General features: G+C 43.9%; 1 protein-coding gene across 1 annotated transcript; it reads right to left on the reverse strand.

Moving 5' to 3' along the window:
• Positions 1 to 7211: 7211 nt before the first annotated feature.
• Positions 7212 to 7712, reverse strand: LOC135196575 (uncharacterized). The gene has a single exon (XM_064223416.1). It carries the CDS (start codon positions 7710 to 7712, stop codon positions 7212 to 7214), a length of 501 nt encoding a protein of 166 aa, XP_064079486.1.
• Between the last annotated feature and the right edge of the window lie 8988 nt (positions 7713 to 16700).

Genomic DNA, 16700 nt, shown 5'->3' on the forward strand with positions numbered 1-16700 from the left:
TTGCAAACACAATACGAGGCGCTGACCGAGAGGATGCTTGGGACATGGTGATGGGAACTCCTCCACCTGCCTGACATGGTCCTGACGGGAAGAAGATGGAGATCAGCCTTGGTCGTGAAATATTCCTTTGGCAACTCGAGCCAGATGTCCGAGGACAGCTAACCGACGCATATACCCTCCCCAATGACGAGCTCGTGGAGAAAGCTAAAAAGCAAACACTGTTGACCAAGGCTGCGAAGCTTGCCGCTCCCCGATCTCCTGTGTGCCTAACAGCAGAGAAGGAAGAAGAAGAAGACGACCCGATGCAGGAGATCGGCGCCGTAACCCAGAGGAAGACCTCTCACCTGCAGCGGGACGAAAACTCCTGGTGCTACTACCACTGAAGATTCGGGAGGCACTCCAAGAAATGCGAAAGCCCCTGCACCTACCAGCAGTCAAAAAATGATGACAGCAGACAAAACCAGACTCACCCATGGCAGCGGCCTCGTCAGAACCACACGCCATAGGATTCTACGTCTGCGACACGATATCCGGCCGGAGGATGCTGGTGGACACCGGGGCAATGCATTCGATATTCCCACCATCAGAAGAAGGCCGCAGCCATGGCCCAGACAGCCCAACTGCCCTCGTCCCCGCAAACAGAACCCCCATCCTCCTACGGTACGAAGTCCCTTGAAATCTCCATCTCGGGACGCAAATACGTCTGGTCCTTCACCTTCACAGACATCAGGGTTCCACTACTGGGGGCAGACTCCCTGGCGCATAACAGCCTCCTGGTGGACATGGGCCGCAAGTGCCTCCTCGACATGAGGACATGCTGTTCCCTACCACTTGCAGCAGGCCCAGGCGCCCCCACAATTTGCACCATCGCCCCCCACAAATACGGTAACCTCCTGCAGGAGTTCCCTAAAGTCTTCAAGCAAGAAGTTCGTCAGGTAGCTGGGCCGCCGCCCAAACATGGAATATTCCACCACATCACAACCAAGGGCCCCCCGATGCACGCAAAGTTCCGACGACCCCCTCCAGGCCGCCTTCAGGATGGAAAACGTTCTCGGAAATTAAATGAATGGGTATTTGCCGGAAAGCATCAAGCCCTTGGGCCTCGCCCCCCCACATGGTGCAGAAACCTGACGGCACCTGAAGGCCCTGCGGAGACTACCGGAGACTTAACCTTGCAACGATCCCCGATCACTACCCCCTGCCAAACATGCAGGACTTGACCGGGGCTCTCCATGGAGCAAAAATCTTCACAAAAATGGATCTTTTAAAATATTACTTTCAGGTTCCACTACATCCCGAGAACGTTCCCAAGACCACCATCATCACACTTTTCGGCTCCTACGTCTTCCATTACTCCACCTTCGGCCTGAGAAACACAGGGGCCACCTTCCAGCACCTGATGAACAGCATCCTGGGGGACCTGCCCTTCTGTGTCTGCTACGTCAAAGATATTCTGATTTTTTTCAGGTCCCCAGAGGAGCACCTACACCATGTCTGAGCAGTTCTGAAACGCCTGCAGGAAAACGGGTTGTTGTCCGATTTGACAAGTGCACCTTCGCCGCCGAGAGAGTGGACTTCCTCGGACACAAGATCTCCGCAGCAGGCGTGCACCCCATGGCCTCGAAGGTGGATATGGTGCAGAAGTTCCCGACCCCAACTACAGTCAAGGCCCTGCAAGAATTCATCGGAATGGTGAATTACTACCGCCAGTTTATCCCCAACGTCGCCCGAACCATGTCCCCTCTAACACAGGTACTGAAGGGCAAACAAAAGAACCTGACGTGGGAAGCAGGGCAAACGCAGGCCTTCCGCAACACGGAGATAGCCCTCGCCTAAGTCACCACCTAGTCCCACCAGGACCCCACTGCGCCCTTACGCCTCACCACTGATGCCAGTAACGTCGCCTGTGGGGCCATCAACGAGCAGATGGTCCAGGGCATTCCCCAGCCGCTCGCCTTCTTCAGTAGAAAACTTTCGCCCGCCAAGACGAGGTACAGTACGTTCGACCGCAAGCTCCTGGCTGTGTACCAAGCAGTGCGCCACTTCCATTACCTCCTTGAGGGCGCTCCTTTCACCATCAGGACAGACCACCGCCCCTTTAGTGCACGCCTTCACCAAGGCGGGCGACGCCTGGTCAGCAAGACAACAGAGACATCTGGCAGCCATCACTGAGTTCGGCTGCACCATCCACTATGTCCCCGGCGAGAAGAACCCCATGGCTGATGCCCTCTCGAGGATAGAGATCAACGCCGTCCACCTCAGGATCAATTACGAAGACCTCGCCCGAGAACAGGCCCCCGACCCGGAGACTGCCACATCCGCACAGCCCTCACCTCCCTCAAGTGGGAGGACGTGCCCGTCGGACCCCCAGGCACGACGCTCCTCTGTGATACCAGCATGGGCCGCCCCTGCCACTGATCCCAGCCTCCCAGGGCCGTATTCGACATTATACACGGACTCTTACACCCCTCCGGCCGGACGACAATGCGCCTCCTGATGGAGAAGTTCGTCTGGCACGGAATTCGGAAGGATTCTTGAGAGTGGGCCAGGAACTGAGTCCCGTGCCAATCAAGCAAAATAAGCTGGCACACAGAATCGGGCGTGGGGGAGTTCTCTCAGCCGAAACGAAGATTCGGCCACATTCATGTAGACGTCATAGGTCCCCTGACCCCATCTGAAGGCGCCAGATACCTCCTGATGGTAATCGACCGCTCCACCAGGTGGCCAGAGGCAACACCAATGTTGGACGCAACCACCAAAGCATGCGCCGAAGCCCCTCTCACCAGCTGGATCAGCCGATTCGGAGTGCCTGATGATATCACGACGAATCGCGGACCTGTTTTCCTGTTGGAGCTGTGGACCTCCCTGGCCTGCCTGATGGGGACGTCGCTCCATGCCACCACCACCTACAACCCAGCGGCTAACGGCATGGTGGAAAGAGTCCACCGATCGCTAAAGGCATCCCTCATGGTGCGCTGCACTGGAGAGGACTGGAAAAGTCAACTACTGTGGGTCCTCCTCGGCCTCCGGACCACCCCTTGGGCGAACAGTGAGGCATCACCAGTGGAGAAGGTGTACGGGGAACCACTGGCAGTCCCAGGCGAGTTCTTTCCAACCAACACTGACAACACAGATGTCTCCATCGCCAGACTTCGGGAATCCGCCGGAAAATTCATGCCCTGCATCAAGACCTTCTCTGACAGAACCAAGCAGTTCCTCCCGAAGGCCCTATCATCCTGCAAGCATGTCTTCATCAGGGAAGATGCCTGCCGCCCGCCACTGACGAGGCCCCTTCCACGTCCTCTGACACACCGACAAGGCATACTTCATCTCCATAAATGGTCGCGAGGATTGGGTCATGACCGACCGACTGAAACCCACATTCCTGATGAACGAAGAGTGTGCCGACGCAGATCCCGTAGGGCTCTTCAAGCCGCCTCCCTAGCATGGATCACCACCGTTAGTCAATAAACAGCCCAGACATAGCCACGGCCGCCCTCGGAAGACAGTTGAACGCCCCAAGGATCACCCCAGGGGAGACATCCCATCACCAAACCATCCTGGGGACTCCAAGGCTGAGGATCTACCAAAGCAGCTGGTCTCACTCACCGAAGGCCGCCTCCGCCGGCCCTCATGCTTCCGCAAGTAGCAATCAGAAGCTCACTAAAATCATCCAACAATTCTGCCATTATTATTGTCTTGGGGGGGAGTATTTGTAAGGACAACGCTTTATCCGAAATTTCTTTGTACATATTCCTCAATCGCATTGTTCTTACTTCCATCATAGAGAGCGTTCACCAGGCTTCCCGCCAATGTATATATCATATAAGATCATGTTTTGTATGCTTTTATATTCTCAATTATATGTCGCACAAGAAACAAATCGGCTGTCACCTACCCATTTTTACTTTCTCGCGGGTCGGATACCACATTTCCGGCCGCAGGCTATATATTTGAATTTCCTTTACCTGTAATAAAGTCAGTACACTTCTACCTGCCTCTTTGTCCACACCTCACAAGAGTCTCTTGTATATTATACAGACACATGCAGGTGAGGATCTCGTCCACCCAGTAGTCCACCCCTCAATGAATCTCGTCCACTATAAGGGGTTGAATAACACTGTTCTAGAATATTCTCCTTTTGTCTTATTTAATTATGTTTGTTTTATCAAATTTTCTGTGTCTTTGCAATCTATGCATGAGAAGTATTGCATTACATTCTCTTTCAGTTTTCCATGCATTGTGTATCTTCAGCATAATCATATATAATTACATTCCTTTATCAATCGACGACACCATACAAGATCAGTGTATTAATGGAAAGTGCTTCCATAATTATCAAGAGAGGAGAGAGATTTAAATTCTCATTTGTGAACAAATCCTTTTCATAAGACTCCAAACACTGTGCGATCCAAAGGTCCTCTGTGAAATTCTGCAATCCATTTATTTCCCGTGATTTTTCTGCCATAAATCTCCAAAAAAAAGGCCACATCCTAACCATCTCTCCTAAATCATTATATACCTAAACTAAACATAATTTCCCTTCTGCACAATACAGGGCATCTTTAAAAGGGTATAATTGAAGTAAACAACCAATTTGCATAATGTTGGAGATGGACAATATATTTTATTAATAATATGATGTATAATTGATTGGATATTAACTCCATAGAAAATACACAAGGGTTTCCGTTGCCTCCTAAAAAATCTGGATATCCTAATCAGGACGAAAAAAAAAAAAACACTACAGATCTATGATTGATCTGTATGTGGCAACTGATAATGCCATGCACGGGTGGATTAAGTTTTTCAAGGCCCTGGATTTCCTTTCATAACATATGAACATTAGTCAGCCATCGCTTGAAGAAGTGTAACCAATTACACTACCATTCCTAATTTATTAGAGGTAGTTTTTTTGTGAATATCGCCACCTTGTAGAAACTACGTTACAGAGAGTTGTCTAGGTCGTTGTTTGTTGTTTTTGATTAAGCTGACCTTGTGTCAGCACGGGCTCTTGCTCACAGAGCAGCCCGTAAATTCAGGATGGTGAGAAAGTGGTAATGGTAGGGTATGGTCCTTTATTTGGTGATAATGCGTGAGCTGATGAGTGTGATATTGGAAGGAAACTTTTGATGGGTAAGGTTGTCCAACCTTTTTAAACCCTAAGGTGCCCTTCAGTGGTAGGAAAAGTGCAATAGTAGTGAGTGTTGGCAAGTCAGAGAGGCCAACAGAAGGGAAGAAGGAAGGGTATGAGTCTGAGAAAAAGATTGCTAGTTAGTTAGCTTGTGAGGTCCGCAAACATTTCCTTATTCCATTCCTATTCCGAGTGGGATGTAGTGTGTGTTGTTGATGCATGAGGCTGAAAGGAATGCTGTGCATGAGGTGAATGAGTGATGAAGGATGTCAGAGTCGGGGCTTTGCTTCTGGATGTTGGCGAGTCTCTGTGTCAGTCGTGCACTGGGTGGATTGTTTGTTGTTCTGTGTTTTATGGTTTGTTTGTGAGTGGATAGAGGTGTTGGGAGGTGTGAGGAGTCTTGACTGATGACCCCGAGTTTGCTATTCAGAACAGTGTCTTGCACCTACCTTGGTGGTGGGTAGGAGCATAGGAAGCCTGCAAGCTGTTGGGTGTTGTTTAGGATATGTCTCGTTATTTGAGTGACTGACTGTTCATCTCCTTCATGACTTTGTCTTAGTTGGTGTGTTTCTGGGCAGTGTAATATATAGTGTTCTAGTGGTTCTTCTGTATTTGTTTCGCAGTACTTACATGGTTTAGGGTTTCTTTCTATTTGTTGCCATGTGCATTGGTATCCAAACCTTAGTCGGTGTATTATTACCGCTAGTGCTCGTGTCATGTTCTTCGGTATGCTGTGTGGTTGGAGTTGTTTGGTGTCTGCATACCATTTTGCAGTCTTGGAGCCTCCGAAGATGGCTCTCCTGATTTTGCTTTCCTCCTGTGTTTGGCAGTATGCTGCCGCTATGCTTTTTAGTTGGGTTAGTGAGTGGTTGATTTTCACGTTGACATTGTTTATGTGTAGCCCGCTTTTTGCCAGGGAATCAGCTTCCTCATTTCCTTGTATTCCTACATGGCTCGGGATCCAGTTGAGAGTTATTTGTCTGTTTCTGTTTTGGTGGAGTTTTGCCAGTGCCCATATGCTTGTTAGGAGTTTGATGTTTTCTTTCGCTTTGCCTTTTGTGATGGCTTGTATTGCTCCTTTCGAGTCAGTGTGTATTGTAGTGTTGCCCAGTCTGTGTTGGGAGTCTTCCAGTGCTTTGGCGATAGCTATCAGCTCTGTCTGTAGTGTGGAGGCATTGTCAGAGAGCCTCCAGCTCCCTTTGAGTGTTGTTGAGTAGACCCCTGCTGCTGCTGCTGGGACGCTGAGGTCTATTGATCCATCTGTAAAGTATATGTTTGCGGCAGTTGTCGACTGTATTGCTTCTTGTGCTGCTTGCTTTAGCTGTTGGGTGGTGCATGCTTCCTTGTTTGCTGGAAGAATTGTGTAGTTTGTGTTAAATGGTTTTGGTTCCCAGGGTGCTGATTCTGTGTATTCACTGAAGGGGGTGTCTTCCCTGATGGCTGCAGCATGATTTTGCATGCCTACTCTTCTCAGTGTATCTAGAAGGTTCCCAGCATATGTTTTGGGAGGGTCTAGCTCTTCATGGAGATTAATGCATTTCCTGATCTCTTTTTTGAGTGGACAGTCTTAGTCATTTTTTAAGGTTTTTAGCAGGATGGATGTGTTTCTCTGATCTATCCTATGAGTCAGAGATTGTAGTTTTGTTTCATGTCTCAGGATGCATAGGTTGGTCCACATTGGTGCTCCTGTAATGAGTCTTAAGGGGTTGTTTTGGATTACTTCAAAACTTTTTTGTTCAGTACTTGTGAGATTGGTGAGGACTGGTGCAGCATACTCTACTGTTGATCTTATCGTCTGTATGTAGAAAATTCTGAGGGCATGGTATACGGCTCCCTGCTTTAGCGAGGTGATTCTTTTCATGGCATTTTGTCTGCATTTGATTTTTTGCTTAAGTGTTTCTATTTCTTTGCGTGGTGAGAATTGTATGTTGATGTTGACTCCTAAGTACATGAAATTGTCTACCCATCCGATGGGTTCTCCCGTGAGTTGTATTGGGTTCAGGTCTGTATTGTATTTGATTGCCATTGCCTTGGTTTTTGCTGTGTTGATTTTTAGTCCTAGGACTGTGCATTTGTTTTAAATCTGTGTTATCGCGATCTGCATGTTTTGGTGGGCTCTATGCCTGTCTGTGCTGACCAAGCATACATCATCTGCATATATGAATATTTCAACTCCATTTGGCAAGTTGCTGTTGGCTAGTTTCTCCATTAGTATGTTGAAGAGGAAGGGGCTGAGTATTCCTCCTTGAGGTGTTCCATTTTCCAGATTGAGGAATTCAGAGGTTGCACCTTGAAAAGTAACTCTGGCTTGCCTGTTTCGCATGTATCCTTTAGCCCATGCCAGAAGGTTGCCTTTAACTGCTTTGTCGGCTAAGGCTGCCAGGATGGCAGCAGCACTGGCAAGTTTGCAGGCTTTTTCTAGGTCGAGGAATACTACAATTGCTTTCTTGTTATTTATTGTGGCCATCACATCTGCTAGACACTCCTGTGTGCCTATCCCCTCTTTGTAGGCATATACGCGGTGGTGTAAGGGTCCTGTTTTCCACAGCAATCTGTTTAACACCATCCTCTCTGCCATCTTTTCTGTGCAGCTGATGAGAGAAATGGGTCTGTAGGAGTTGGGCTCCTTTGGTTTGGGAATTGGTTGTGTGTTTTGTTGATTCCATTGTGTGGGTCTGATCTGCTCTGTGTATGTTCTGTTTATTATGTGGAGATGCACTGTTTTTGCTGCAGTTCCCATGTTTTTTAACATGCTATATGTAATCATGTCTGCTCCTGGTGCTGTGTCTGTTCCCTTTTGGAGGGCTTTGTCAAGTTCTTTCATTGTGAATGGTGTGTCCGTGTCATCAGAATTGTTGCAGGCCGTATTGATGATTCTCCATCTTTCAGGATTGAGTGCCACTTGCCTTTCTCGTGTGACTGGTGGTAGGTGAATTGATTTGGTTCTGTCTGCAAAGTGTTGTGCTAGTCTGTTTGCTTCAGCTTGAGGGTTGGGATGGTGTGCCTGTGTTGACCTGGTCTTTCCTGATACCTTGTTGAACCACTTGAACACCTTCGCAATGGGCGTCAGTCGAGTGGTTTCTGAGCACCATTTTAGCCAGGTTTCCTGCCTAACCTCCTTAGCAGTTTGGGCTGCGTGGTTTACGACTTCTCTTAGGATCGTGTGCAACTCATCGGTGGGGTTTCTTCTGAATATTTTCCTTATTCTGTTTACTCTTGAGTTCATTTCTTTGATTCTAGAGTTGTAGTACCAGCTGTCCTTGTGTGGGGTTGCATTTATTCTAAAGGCTTTCTTTAGCATGGAGATGTTTGCTGCGTTGTGCAGGCTCTCTACAAAATCCTGTTGGAGTGTGCTTATGTTAAGGGCTGGATCTTGAATGTACTGTGTTGCCCATGTGTTCATGTGGTTTTCAAATGTTGGCCAGTTTGCTAGGTCCGGTCTCCGTCCTGCTGGAGGGGGTGGTGGTGGGGGAATTTTCATTATCTTTAGTTTTGTTTCGGTTGCAAAATGATCACTGGTTAGTGTTGGGTGCACTGTCCATGTGCAGTCTTCTTTCAGGTTTCCAGTTATGAAGCTTAAGTCTAGCCTGCCACCTCGTAGGTGTGTTGCTTCACTTGTGTCATTTATTAGTGCAAACGTCAAGGGAAAAAATTAAAACTCTTCCATCGAGATGTGTATGTGTCTGCCTGCTGCATTTGTGTGCTGTCTCGACTGTAAGCATGGGTGGTGTGCATTGAAATCTCCTGCAAAAAAGGTGTTTTCTCTGGAGGCTGCACTGAAGAGGTTCTCTCCTTCAAAGATTTTTTCATGCCCTTTGTAGATATTGTGTATGGTGAGTGACGTGTTTGCTAGTCTTATGAGGACACTTAGTGTCTCAATCCCATCAATGAATCAGAAAAATTAGATGGAGTGTACATCTCGTCACTGGATGACACTTTCATTTTCATCAAGCAATAGGAATGGGATGAGACGTTGCTCACCTTTTCCATAACTTCGTTATCATAAAAGTCGTAATTTTCATCACGGCAGTTGATGTCTTTGTCTGAAGAGCAAATGACAAGATTTCCCAATATTTCAGATGATGTACGCAAAAACGTTTTTTGACAAAGGCGTCTCTAGAAAAGGCTGATGATATATATATGTATATATATAGAAAATAATATATATATGTATATATATATATATATATAGATATTAATATTATATATTTTCAAACACTGACCCTGATTGGTTAAAATGCCACCCCTCCCCCCCCAAACCTATTACTTATGGAATTCTATACTACATGTTGCAGATGGGCCTGAGACAATTACCCATGGGTCCACTGATTTCATACTCACATCTTTCCTTTTACTATGTAAAAACTATTACGTGTATACTATATTTATAATAAGTACTTAATTACACAAGTTTCATATAATTTGTAAATATAATATGTCTGTACACACATTACCAATGAAATATATTCATCCATGCATGACAAGTGCCAATTGTTCATAGCCCTTTTGACCGATGTAACCCTATTCATTTTCCCATAAACCTGACTCGTTTATACAGTGTGTTCACTTTTGCCCTACATGTCGAGTACGTAGGTATACACACATGATGCAGATGCACATACATACATACACCATATAAACAAATGTACATACAAACACACACACACACACACACACACACACACATATATATATATATATATATATATTCTATATATATATTATATATATATATATATATGCGTGTGTGTATGCATGCGCGTGTGTGCGCGCACGCTTGTATGTTTGCGTGCATAAACTCCACAGGTGTACGTACATCTATACCTCTCTCTGTCTCCCATATTTACTAACGAAAGCTTGGCTACGTCAGTGGGGTAGGCAGGATGGGAATATGCAAGGTAAAGGGTTCGCACACTGGTTGTAAATATACCTGGACCATTACAATCCCCTGTATGATAATGTTGCCATATGATTGGGATTGTTTCAAATGTAGATTTTATGGTTCTCTCAGTAAACTTGCAGTTTCCGCATTTTTCGTTTTACATTGAATAACATTAATATATATATATATATATATATATATATATATATATATATATATATATATATATGTGTGTGTGTGTGTGTGTGTGTGTGTGTGTGTGTGATAAAGGATTTATTTATGGAAAAATTAGAAATTATTTATTGGTAATTTACTAACCGGCATCATTCTGATGTATGGAGAGGAAATGTTTTCGATTTCATCATGAGATTAAACGCAGCTACCTCATCGCATGCCGACTGATATTTTTTATTCTTTTTAGAAATTTGGATTGCAGTGTAAATATTGTTCGTCAGAGACAGAAAAATTATGTATCGGATCTGAGGGAAGAGCACTAATTACTTCTTAATCAAATTTAGAGATGTAGGGCGACTTGGTGACAGTGTTACAAACACGTGAGGAAATGAAGCCAGTTAGAAGTAGCGAGAGGAGACTTTCACCTGGGAAACTCGCGGGCAAAATGAAGTGATCTCGCCAGAAACAAGCAGAGTTTTTGGCGTAGTTTTGAATATTATTTTCGTGGCCACATTGTGGATTGTTAAGTGGGGAAGATATTCTCTTTAATTTATACACGTCAAGTAAAGAAAACAGACTATGGATTGGATCAATTTTGGGGATGCTATATCGAGTTATTACAAAGATATGCACGGTGTTGGGGTGGGCTTCTGTCATAAGCCCTCGATACCTAGTATGAGAGAGATGGTTGGCTTCTCCCAGAAGCCCCAAGACCGGAAAGGGTTAAGACTGAACGACAAAACACTTCTGTGAAGAAATACCGTTGCGAGTCCGCTAATGGCGGACAACCTAGACTAAGCGTTGTATGAGTCCGTTAAAGGTTCTCTGAAGGTGAGCGGTGGTAATTAGTCCCTTAATGGCAAAGCCAAAACTGCTTGGGTGACCTACTCTTGGGTCACCAATTGTGAGGATTGAGTAAGACGATGAGAGCGAACGAATCAATTTTATTCGGCAAATAAGGGTGTACATAACGTGGCATGTGGACGGAAGCATGGTGTCTGTCACGCACGCGTTAACAAACATAAACAAAAAGTGACAGGGCCCCGCCATGAATGTGTTTCTTCACAGACGAAAATACATGAATAATATCACATAGAGGGAACGGATTCCCGACTTATATTCATCAAAAGAAAGGGCGTAAAACTTTCTACATATTATTAGTTCCTGGAAGAAAAGAGAGGACATATGGATATACAGATTTGTATATTGGAAGGGCAAACATCCGCCCGAATGTCGTTCTTACAAACCTAACATTTCAAAAATTATTTTTTATTGTTATAAGGCGAGTTTGACAAATTGCATGGGAAACTGAAAGAGAATACTATCATGTAATACTCCTCATGCGTAGATTTCAAAGACACAGATGACGCATGAAAAACTACATAATTTAATCAGAAAAAAGGAGAGTATTCTAGAACACATGAAGTAGCACTCTAAGCCTGTCGATTGCATAGCGCCACTAGATAAAATGGCACCGAAAAGAAGTATAACTGAAACTGGAGTCACATCATATATAAAGAGAAACACTATGAAAGCATAAACCGACTGATAGCTCTCTCCCTCCCACTCGTTTCCGAAAGAAAAATAAGTCAAATTCTACAGAAAGCTCATTCTATTATGCGGTATTATGGTAAGAAGCGTCAAACCATAGATAAATATCGAATGATCAGGAAAGAGTTAGACATTTTATTTTGAATAGTTACCCACCAAAAATGGGAATCGTTTTCTTTGAACCCTTAAAATGCTGGTTTTCTTGAAGCAACGTCGTTTACTTGTTTAATAGTAATAATTATTTGTGATTCCTCTGTATGTTCTAATCATTACTTCACTGTGAGGCAGACCTTTGAAAAGGCGTCACTCCAAGTAGGCCTATGAATACTAAAAGGCCTGAGAAGCGACTGGTGGGACTGGACATTTTTCTTTTTTATTCTGTGGCAATAGCTATACGATCCGCTAAGAAAGAAATGTAAGATCCAAAGCCTAGAAAGTTTTTAGATTTTGATTCTCATGACAAAATGATAGTTTTATTAGACTTACTCTTCAATTTTATTATTTTGTACTGTATTAAATAAACATTGCATATTTGTTTATGCTTCGCTCATATACCAATATAGATTTATTTTTACTATCTTAGTCTGTGCTGCTCCTCGTATAAAACTCTAAAAAAAGCGGTTTTTGCGAGACGGCGGTATTCACAAAAATACTGCCTCTAATAAATTACGAATAGTAGTTGGCTACACTTTTTCATGCGATGGCTGTCTATTGATCATATGATATGAAAGGAAATCCAGGGCCTTGAGAAACTTAATCCACCCGTGCGTGGCATTATCAGTTGCCACATACAGTTTAATCATAGAACTGCAGTTTTTGTTTTTTCGTCCTGATTAGGATATCCAGATGTTTTAGGAGGCAACGGAAACCCTTGTGTATTTTCTATGGAGTTCATATCCAATCAATTATACATCATATTATAAATAAAATATACTGTCCATCTCCAACATTATGCAAATTGGTTGTTTACTTCAATTACTCAAACTTAGGTGTTATGGTGGACGTAGTTTTCTTCAATAACCTGGAAAACAAAAATCTTAATTTGTTTTTTTTTCATTTTCCCTTCAGCCATTTCCAGTAACAGATGCTGAAAAATAAGCTAAACAATCCTCTGATTTTTTCTTTATATAGGTTAATTTTGCAGTATAGATTTATTTGGATTTTTTCAAACAATATCCAGATTAAAAGAAAAAAAAAAGTGGCAGCACTGCTTGAATTATACCCTTTTAAAGATGCCCTGTATTGTGCAGAAGCGAAATCATGTTCAGTTTAGGTATATAATGATTTAGGAGAGATGGTTAGGATGTGGCCTTTTTTTTAAGATTTATGGCAGAAAAATCACGGGAAATAAATGGATTGCTGAATTTCACAGAGGACCTTTGGATCGCACAGTGTTAGGACTAGGCTTATGAAAAGGATTTGTTCACAAATGGGAATTTAAATCTCTCTCCTCTCTTGATAATTATGGAGGCACTTTCCATTAATGCACTGACCTTGAAGGGTGGAGTCGATTGATAAATTATTGTAATTGTATATGATTATGCTGAAGATACACAATGCATGGAAAACTGAGAGAGAACATAATACAATATCCCTCATGCATAGATTGCAAAGACATAGAAAACTTGATAAAACAAACATAATTAAATAAGACAAAAGAAACTAGAACATATGACGTAACACACTAAGCCTGTAGATTGCAATGGCGCCACAAGTTAAAATGGTACCGAAAAGAAGTATAACTGAAGATTGAATCACATAAATCAAAAAGAAAATTGTGAAATAAAAACTGACCATTATCTCTCTCCTCACTCTCGTTTCTGAAAGAAATATCGCTGTTTCTATAGATAGCTCATTAGATTTTGCGGTATCATCGTAAGAAGTGTCAAATGGTATATAAATACCGAATGATAAAGAAATGATTAGACATTTGATTTTAAATAGTTACCCATTAAAAATGGAAATAATTTTCTCTGAATCCTTAAAATGTTGGTTTTCTTATTAAAGTGATATATTTTAATAATTAATTATAATTAATGTTTGTGATTCCTTTGTACACATGTTCTAATCATTATTCAACTGGGAGGCAGACGTTTGGCAAAGTATCACTTCAAGTAGGCCTCTGAATACAAGAAGGCCTGAGGAGTGATGTGTGGGGTATGAATTTTTATTTTTGTTCTGTGACAAAAACTGTACGATCGGCTAAGAAAGTAATGTAGGATTCAAAGCCTAGAAAGCACTTAAAATTTCAGTTATGAAGCAACAACAGCCAGATGCCCCAACTGCCATAAAGGACACTATGCATGGTACAAAGGCTGCATGGAAAGACTTAAAAGGATATGGAATATGAAAGCCCCACTCTGATAAGGCTGACAGAGGCTCAGAAAGAATCACTGGAGGTCATTCAAAACAATGCAATGAGACTCATGCTAGGAGCACCTACATGGACAAGGCTGTGGCAACCTCAGGCTTGAAACTAACCTGCCAAAGCTAGAGGATAGGATTGCACAGCGAAATGTAAGCACAATGGCCAAGATGTTCCTCTCAGAAAGAGACTCCATCTCTAAGAAAAGAGCAAGAGAGGAACTTGCCAAACACCCACAGATTCAAACTTCGAGTTCCTATGGTAAGGACCAAAGTGACAACATCAAGAGTCTAGGCATGGCAAAAACACTGCTGCAACTAGGTCCAGACACAACACAGGGCACACAACAACTACCACCCCCCGGAAGAAGGACACTACAATATACAAATACACAAGCCTGCCAAGAGCAAAAGAGGACTGCACAGGAGAAGAGCTAAGAGCGGTAGCCTATGAAGCAATCAGAAACACTGAGACCATAGGGGCACAAACATACTACACTGATGGCACTGTAGATCCTGAGAATTAAACTACGGGAGCTGCAGTATATTCAAGAAACTTCACAGCCTGCTGGAGGACCTCCAACCACGCCTCCACTATGCAGACAGAGTTAACAGAATGAAGTAGGGCCTGTAATCATCCACACAGACTCAAAGTCCTCAATGCAAGCCCTGCAACAACAGAAAATTAAAGAAAATAAGGCACTGCTGGCTGGAATTAAAACACTGCTACACCAGCACAGCGAAAGAGGAAGACCTGTCACCTTAAACTGGATACCCAGTCACATAGGAATTCCAGGCAATGAGAGGGCTGATGAGCTAGCCAAAAGTACAAAACACATTGACAGAGTACAAGTACATATACAACCTGCACTGCAACAAGTCAAGAATGCAATGAAACCACTCTGCAAAGAAAAATTGATAAAAGACCATCGTGAGTGGGTAGAAAAGAACTCACCGTCTGCCAGATGGTATAAGCAAATTGAATTGCTGGTCTAGTGCCTCCTCCCATAGACAGGCACACACCAAGAAAACTTGCTGTGATCATCCACAGGACTCAGGCTAGGATATAAAGCCTGCTGGGAAATTGTGGAAAACAGTGTCAGACCATGTTGAACACTGTCAAGAAGAAACACAGCAAACCACTCCTTCACTACCTGCTGGAATGCAGAGAAACAGCACAGCTAAGAGGTGCAGCACAAAATGCAGTACCTGCACAAGATGCTGAGCATGCAGCTGCCACAGTCACAAAGACAATCATTGAAAACTTAGAAGAGCATGCCCAGGTGCTCTACAACCTACCTCCACCAAGGTAATCAAACTAATAAAATCAATCACCCTCATCACATCCCCTCATTGTAAGGCTCTATCCACATCATCCACTATCATTCTTTTAAAAAAAAACTTTACCTACAACTAAAATCCTCCCGCAGGGACCCAAGGGAGTAAAGGGTTGGACAACCCCACCTGCACCGCTTCTCCGATTTTCGAAAGCCTTACACTCATTCAAACTTCTTCTATAATATGACATGATGGCCCTCTCTTACTGACACCATCATCCTTCCCCTGTCCACTCCTATCTCTACAACTAAAGATATTTCCAATTTCAAAAAACTAACCATGTACCTAGAGAATCTTTTCAGATCACCTACGGGCCGAACAAGGGAAAGGCCCGTGCCAACAAGAAGTGTTGGCTTAATACAACAACAACAACAACAAAGGATCTCCCCCCCCCCCCCCCGCCACAGCACAACCGAATCACACACAATACACTCACAACCACCTACCACACAGCAAGAACCCCAAAGAAATCTTGCCAAACAATGGCAGCAATCAACCCAACAACACATGCACAAACCAGAACCACCACAATCACAAAGACCCCAACACTACCAGCAAACACATAAAACAGGACCATCACAATCACAAAAAACCAAACACCCCCAGCCACCCATTCAGAAACACCAAGCAACCCCAACAAAGCCCCACGAAAACAGAGACCCCAGACTCACAGAAGGCACACTATACACACAGAGAAACATGCAAGTCCCAGATGCCAAGCCGACTTCCTTCCTACCCTACTCCACACCAAAACAGCCACTTCTCCCCACCCCAGCCAATCATCCCAACATGCCCTCTTCCTCCCACCCCGTTCATGAGAGTAACACCCGTACCGGTAGTCAGGTTAGTGCCCCAGATCCCCCCACCAACAGACATAACTACAGCCTCACACGTGAAGAACTCAGGAGGGAAATAGCATCAGTAGTATCACAAGTTCTTCACCACTTACTCCCAGAGCAACACTTTACAGCAGATTTCAGGAAAACACTAGTATCATTGATAAACTAAAATGGAGCAAAACAATCAAAACCCAAACAACACCCCAAACGAAGAAAACAGCACAGACACAACCCTAAAAATCCTTCAATGGAACATAAACAGTGCCAACTCAAAATACGCCACACTGCAATCACAGATGCTCATAGAAAAACATGACATTGTCCTCCTACAGGAAACTCTTGCTAGAGAAACCAACAATTTCTCATTTCAGGGATACACAGTATACAAAACCCCACACACAAATGAAAACAGAGGTTT

Source organism: Macrobrachium nipponense, chromosome 18, assembly GCF_015104395.2.
Source record: "Macrobrachium nipponense isolate FS-2020 chromosome 18, ASM1510439v2, whole genome shotgun sequence".
In the NCBI taxonomy this organism is placed as follows: Eukaryota; Metazoa; Arthropoda; class Malacostraca; order Decapoda; family Palaemonidae; genus Macrobrachium; species Macrobrachium nipponense.